Below are 7,187 nucleotides of genomic sequence, written 5' to 3'. Positions count from 1 at the left end.
GCAAATTGTAAGTCCAATATTACATATATCAATGGATCTTTTGTATTCAGACTTTTTTTTTAAATCGGAGATCTTATTTTATTTCTGAATATTATTTCTCTAATTCCAATATTCTAAGAACTGATGCCGAAAAAGTTTTTTAAAAAAAAGGTTAAAAAAAGGTGGTTAAAACAATAATTGTCAACAATAACAGTAGAATTCATTTTTTAACCAATATTTTTATGTAAAGGTTTTGTTCATCTACATCGACACTGACAGCGAAGAAAACAAGAGAGTCATGGAATTCTTCGGTTTGACTGACGCAGACATCCCTGATTATAGAATCATCAAGATGTCCGAGAACATGGCCAAGTTCAAGCCCGACACCAAAGAGCTCACCACCGAAGCAATCGCTGCATTCACCAACAAAGTTGTCACAGGAGAAGTTCAGGTACAATTTTTTATTTTAAAAGTCTACAGATTTTCTCTTAAACTTTCTCCAAATTTTTCTTTAAAAGTTTTACAAATTTTTCCCTAAAATTTCTACCCTGTTTCTCAGTTTTTGTTTTCTTAGCTGATTGAGTTTTGCTGTCCCTTGTTTTACCTTTAAATTTCCCTTTTTTTCACCTTTTTTTCAGAATCAAAACTTTTTTTTTGCAGCGTCACTGTGAAACGTGCTAAGAGATTTTCTGTCCCTTGATTTTACTTAAGTTTTCCTTTTTCTAAAGTAAAAACCTTGTATTAAACTTGTTGACAAAATTGAATTGTTTTAATCTTTGCTCATTTTCTGCAGCGTCACTTAATGAGTGCTGAGATCCCTGATGATTGGGATAAGAACCCAGTCACTGTTCTTGTTGGAAAGAACTTTGAACAAGTTGCTTATGACAAGAAGAAGAAGGTTTTCGTTGAATTCTGTGAGTTACCACCCCTTTTTTTATTCTTAAACTTTTGTAATTTTTTATAATTTTGTTAAGTTGTATTCTTAAACCTGTTGGGTGCTTATATACTGTGGCTAATGTGTGCACCTAACTAAGGCAGCTTGCTTTTGTAAGTATTTAGTATTTAGACAAGGACCTCGGATATTGTTTTTTTGCACCAGGCATGTTTATGTGGTGTACTGTATTATGTAGATGCACCATGGTGCAAGTACAGTCAAGACATTGCTCCAGCCATGCGAGCCCTCGGTGAAAAGTACAAGTTTAAGCCCTCTGTTGTCATTGCCAAGATGGACGCCACAGCAAACGATATTCCATATTTTCCAATCCTCACTTTCCCAAAACTGCTGCTTTTTCACAGCACGGCTGGCAGGGTAAATCCTTAGATCAGTTTTAGCCAAGTTCTATATGCCTGTCATATAAAACTTTAAATGAAAGTGCTAGTGACAGTTGAGGGTAGACATGTTGAGAAATAATACTATTAACAACATTTTAGCCATCATTATTTTGTCTATTGAACACGCATGCTATTGTTCAAAAGACTTCACTATTTAGCGTACATTCCACAATCTTAGCCACTTGCTTTAAAGTAAATCAGTTGCATTAAAACTTTAGACGCCCCATGGTGTGGTCACTGCAAGTCGCTTGCCCCAACCTGGGACAAACTTGGTGAGAAATACAGCGACAATGCTGACGTTGTAATCGCCAAGATGGACTCGACAGCAAACGAACTTTCCCAGTTCGAAATCAGTGGTTTCCCAACCCTCAAGTTCTTCCCCGAAGTTGCCGAAGGAGAAGAAGTAAGCAGAAACTTGTTTTAATGCAACTGATCTTAGACACTAGCTGCACTATTAGTATACAAATTTGCTCTTTTTAGGAAGAAAATACTATATATTCATTTGCTTAAACCTTTTAGTTGGTTTTTGTAGTAAAACTTTATTTTAAAATGATTTTTTTCAGGGGATCTAAAAGCGGCTGTTTTCTTTTCTAGTAATATTTTTATAATACCAATTCAGCATGCAAGAACAAACAAACAAACAAAACCTAAATAACAATTGATAATTTTGTCTAATCACTAAATCAGGGATGCTGGGGATCCACTAATATGATTTTAGAAATGGTTAACGAGTTATAGAAAGGCACGCCAAGAGGCTTTGGATCTAGGCCAGCGTTAATTTCACCAAGGGGGCCTTAGATCTAGTGACAAGTTACCCCATTATTCAATAGGCCAATTTGACCATCCTTTTTTTTCAGCAAAAAGTTCTGGACTATGATGGTGATCGTACTGTGGAAGCAATGGCTGCTTTCATTGATTCCAACGGAGAGAAAGTAAGTGGTGGTGGTGACGAAGACCTTGAAGAGGTTGATGAGGTGTGTAGTCTGGTGGTGGTTTCTTTTTGTAATTTAGTAGTTTGTTTATAGAAATATTTTTTAAATTTTGTATAATTTATATTTTGGGCTTTTTTTAAGTGCATTTGTTTACTTTGTTTAAAAATGTTAATTTTTTGTAATATACAGTTTAATCAACTTTTAAAAAATTTTTTTTTTTTAAATATATATATATATATAGTGCATTTTTCTTTTTGTTATTTTTGTAATATATAATTTATTTAACATAGGCTATATATATATATAATTTATTCAAACTTTTAAATTAATTATTCTTGGTTTGATTCCAATTTTAAACAGGGGGAAAAAGATTAAGGTTTTTTGTTTTAAAGTGTTAACTAAAACTAGTGAATTACTGCAATACAGCGGATTGAATTAGCTGTCTTATAGTAATATGCATATATTCTGGTTTTCGGTATTTTTTGGTTGGTATTAAGCATGTGTGTTTTACAGTGTTAGTATAAGTTGTTAGAAATTGCATGCGTACAAGTAAATTTCGCAGTTTGAAGGTGGAGGGTATATACTGTATATTGGTAGTTAGACATGGAATGCTAGAAAACATAGCAAGGATAAAATGGAGGTCAGTGCATGTAATGTTAGAGTACAAGGTTGGAGTTGATCTCAATTATTCTGTTTTGTCAGGGAAATGTTGCTACCAAGCCACTGCCACCAAAAGAGGTAAACGTCAAATAAGTTTTAGTTGCTTGTTTTAGAATTTTTCAAATAGTTAACCTGGTTGTTTTTTGCTCTTGCTTAGACTGAACCACCGGCAGATTTCAATCCAAACCAGATTAAAGTAAGTCGTAGGTTGGTGGGGATGGTTAGAACAGTTGTTTATGGAGGTAGTAGAGTTACTGACCCTATGTTTAAAGGATGACATGCACAAGGAGCTGGAAGATGTTGTTCCTAAGGGAGACCCGAAAGAGATGTTGGAAAAACAAGCAGAAAAGGAAAAACAGGAAAAGCAGAAAACTGCCGAGCCGAAAGAGGGCGAGAAAAGGGTTCCTCAACCTGAACCTAAAAAGGGAAAAGAGAAAAAAGAACTTTAAACAAATTGAATTTGAATGATAAGACTGTAGTGTTTGGGTTTCAACGAGATTGTAGATCTCATGCTGCGAAAATTACGTGTGATGCGCGAATAAATTAATAGGAAGGTCCGAAAATTGTTGCACAGATTTATTTTGTCGCGGAATGTATGGAAGTAAAATGTTGTATATAATAATAATAATAATAGCGAAGATTTAAAAATATTTCAAACAGAAAGACAGGATATAGCGGCAAAACAACTGTTGTTAAAACATGCTTACAGTTAAATATATATTTACATTTAGCTGGAAGCAAATAAGCATGGTTGCTACTCCAAGCAGAATGTTATTATACAGTTCCCTTCATTGAAGCTGATTTACAAAATATCAACCCAGTTCATACATCACTTATTTCACCTTCTGCACTGAGAATTATAGCTCCAAATAAACGACACCTAGTATATTCATTTAAACATTTCTTCACAGCCTTATATTTTTCAGTGTGTTTTGGAAATCCTTGGGCAAGCAGTGCTAACTTAAGTATAACCGGGGCAATTATTTAATTTATTTTTGATATTTCAGGAGGATTTGGATGAAGATATGGATGATAGTCTCCCAGAAGAAGTTGAGCAAGAAGCTGGCAGCAAAGATGAGTTGTAACTTCACAAGATCAGTTTCTTGTCCAGAACTTTAATATATTCCAGTCCTGATAAAACCAGGGCTTTTCAAAAGAAACTTTAAATTTATTGTTGCCTTTTCTATGCTTTTATAAGTGTTAAGGGTCCATTGAAGCATAACAACCCTTATTACAGCAGCAACCTGTCTTAAAAAAAATTCGTAAGAAAGATATCGTTCATATAAAAGTCCTAATTTTTTCTTTCCTTGAAATTTTAAACAAACCCAATGCTTGTGTGTCTTGGTGTGGTAAGCCATGTGTGCCATAACATTTGTTTTGTGTATTCATGTAAATGCAGTCGATTGTGGGTCCTTTACCGAATTCTGGTGGGTACAATAAAGTTTCAGAAATCATGATTTCGGGGACTGGTTTCTGAACAATGCAGTCACTTTACAGCAGTTTTTGTTTTTACTACCACCACTGTCTTGCAATAGTTGCCAGAAACAAATTTTGTAAAAAAAATTGCAACCTACCCTATGTGACGAAAACCTTTTTTCTAAAAATGAATGTTTTTCCTGAAGAGGACACCATAAGATTTGGTGTTGATAGCAACCAATCTATTTATAAATTTTAATGTACAAAGAGCAAAAAAAATTCTTAGAAATATATATATATAGGTCTGTTTTTTGTAGGTATGTTGAAGTTTAGGAGGCATTAAAATATTAAATGTTACACAAGCTATCATTTTCTATTAAATAAGGCATTACTGTATGCTCTTTTGCATTCAAAGCTAAAAAATACACTGTTAAGATAGATTTTTTGTATTATGTAAACTGTTTTGTAGTAGGTAAGCTAACAAGTAATAGAGCAGAAAAGGCTTTAGGCATGTTATAATGCAGGTTTTACTATTTCATCACCTGGTGCCTATTTATAAATTATTGATTAAGTAACTTGGTGGGTAATTTATTGTTTTTATATGCTAACAATTTGGACAACCCATGTATGACCACAGGTTGAAGCAATCGCAAATTTTGTACCTATTTACATATCTACCTAATAGTTGTAGCATTATGTATTGTAGCCTGTATACTATGATTACAAGCCAAGTACTCTGACCATTTTGTTGCTGTCCTGGATATTGTTAATTAAAATCTTTATACAACACTTCATTCTGTGACTAAAATTTATTTTTTTCCGTTCTTAAATCTGAATAGACAGCTTCAATCTTCCAAATATCACAGTATGTTCACAGTTGTTGCTTCATTCTTCCTTTTCATGGCTGGCTTCATAACTCACCCCATATTCATTTGCTCTCTTTTTATCCACTGGGTACAACCTGGGAAATTTTTCATAAGGTTAGATTGCATGTATTTGGATCTTTAGAAACGTCCATCCGGCGGCATGGCGAAGTGGTTAACGCACCTGCCTGTAACTCAAAAGTAATAGGTTCAAGGCTCGTCACAGCTACCATTGTGGGTGTATATGTCCCCGGGTAAGATACTTAACGACAATTGCTTCAACCCAGTGGTCATTAATGGGTTGTCCAAATTATCAGCCATACATAGTGGTAACTCCTAAGCTGGCACGAGATGTATAAAACAGAGCACCCATGTTATAACGACAGTTGTTTTTCGACCACGCAAGGATAAAGTAAGTTACATTCATTCATTCAACACCGCATTTAATAAAAACTCAAATAACAAAATAAGGGGGTTGATTTTCACAAAACATTTTAATATTTTTTTATAGACAAAACCGCTACCTGGCTGCGCCACTTCACATAGCACATGCTGAAGCTTGTTTATAAGTTAGACTACATATGTATTTGCATCTTTAGGATCATATCCCACCACATTTGTTAAACACTAAAGTATACCAAATTCACGCAGCACATGCTTAATGCTTGTGTATAAGTTATTGCTAATTAGTAAAAATACAGCATAGAGATACTGTGTAATAGTTTTTTTCTTAGGTTTGACTTACCAAAGTTGGTAAAGGTAACAGAAAAACACGATGTCGTCTCTGAAGCAAGCCAACCGATGACTGGTTGGCATTCGAATAATGAAAGCAAACACATCGTCAATGAAGGTGTTGAAGGCCTGTATGTAAAATGTGTGTAATGTAAGGCCTGTATGTAAAGGTAGTGTATGATAAGTCATCGCACATTTGGGTATTTTAATTGGCTAGGTCGTCTACTAATAGTTCGCAGAGTCCAATAAATGTTACTGTAAAAGTAAAAATCATTTTTTTATATACACAAAACATTGTGAGAAAAGTAGTTTTTTCTTAGAAATGAGTTCTGTTAATTTTTTGTGTTAAAATAGCTAAGAGTATCAGTGTTTGGTATGTTATCCAAATTGGCTGGATCTTTTATTTATGTTTTTGTAAAAGATAATATTACAGTTTTTATTCTATATACAAAACATTGTGTGAAACGTAGTTTTAGAAAATTGGGTCATAATTTCTCTGATAACTTCTTGCTTAAAAACGAGTTCTTTAAGACAAAACCAGTAAATCTGATAATAGTGTGAAATTTCTAATTACATTTCATTTGCATTACCAACCTTGTACATGAAGGCTCTCCATGGTAAGTGGGCAACAGATTTTAGTTTGTAGTTGATGAACAATTGTGGCAACATGAAAAGAAAACCAAAAGCATAGACAGCTGCATAAAACATCATTAATGCTTGAATTTATATTATTTATCAAACTTACCATTTACAAGACTTTGAATTACCCAGGAGTACCAACTGAAAATATAGGTAAGGTTATTGATTAAGGTATTTTATATATAGTAGGATTGGGAAAGACGGAATACTTTTAGCACATAACATCCAACATTTTGGGCAGGAAAAACTCTGGGGCTATATATGTGTTTTCATTACATGTACCTGACTACAGTCATAGACAAGACCATGAATTGACTTCAGTCGTTGGTAATTTAACCATGTAACATATTTTTCAATTTTAATACAAACAACTTTAGCGCATAATATCTAAATATCCTGATCGTGTTTTAAACAATTAACATCTTTCTATGGGAGTGAGGATACGGTTTTATAAATCTTTGAATGTGCTTTGTTTACTACCACATAGGACGAGAAAATAGAATGGAAAGGTGTCCAATCTTCCCCACCCTACTTAATAACCATTAATCATCCTTCGTCTTACCTTTTATGTGGGACATAGAACAGTGAATAACATGCAGCTCCAAGGCACAGAGGGTACATAACATAGGAAAGA

At 33.9% G+C, this 7,187-nt stretch overlaps 2 protein-coding genes across 13 annotated transcripts in view; one reads left to right on the top strand and one right to left on the bottom strand.

Annotated features, from left to right (window-relative positions):
• The window catches only part of LOC100182315 (protein disulfide-isomerase 2), a 9,154-nt gene extending 4,794 nt beyond the window's left edge, over positions 1-4,360 (top strand). For 3 of the 12 annotated variants that reach the window (XM_009862357.3, XM_026839894.1, XM_026839892.1), the window contains exons 9-13: positions 1,530-1,714; positions 2,169-2,243; positions 2,946-2,981; positions 3,061-3,099; positions 3,176-3,466. In XM_009862357.3, the coding sequence (XP_009860659.1) occupies positions 1,530-1,714; positions 2,169-2,243; positions 2,946-2,981; positions 3,061-3,099; positions 3,176-3,352 (512 nt within the window). In that variant the 3' untranslated portion in view covers positions 3,353-3,466. Of the gene's footprint in view, positions 1-229; positions 431-772; positions 894-1,109; positions 1,316-1,529; positions 1,715-2,168; positions 2,286-2,945; positions 2,982-3,060; positions 3,100-3,175; positions 3,467-3,910 lie in introns of those variants that run through there. The other 9 variants (XM_002129001.4, XM_026839893.1, XM_004227451.4 and 6 more) reach the window with 6 other exon arrangements.
• A 752-nt stretch (positions 4,361-5,112) lies between these two features.
• LOC100177635 (cleft lip and palate transmembrane protein 1-like protein) overlaps positions 5,113-7,187 on the bottom strand; it is a gene marked incomplete in the record, with an annotated part of 5,808 nt that continues 3,733 nt past the window's right edge. The window contains 5 exon segments of the mRNA XM_009862350.3: positions 5,113-5,280; positions 5,928-6,043; positions 6,509-6,609; positions 6,660-6,694; positions 7,116-7,180. Coding sequence (XP_009860652.1) covers positions 5,205-5,280; positions 5,928-6,043; positions 6,509-6,609; positions 6,660-6,694; positions 7,116-7,180 — 393 coding nt within the window.

The sequence above is a fragment of the Ciona intestinalis genome, unplaced genomic scaffold (assembly GCF_000224145.3).
Source record: "Ciona intestinalis unplaced genomic scaffold, KH HT001068.1, whole genome shotgun sequence".
Taxonomy (NCBI): domain Eukaryota; kingdom Metazoa; phylum Chordata; class Ascidiacea; order Phlebobranchia; family Cionidae; genus Ciona; species Ciona intestinalis.
Note: the sequence above shows the minus strand (reverse complement) of the source record. Positions and strands in the feature narration are given on the sequence as shown.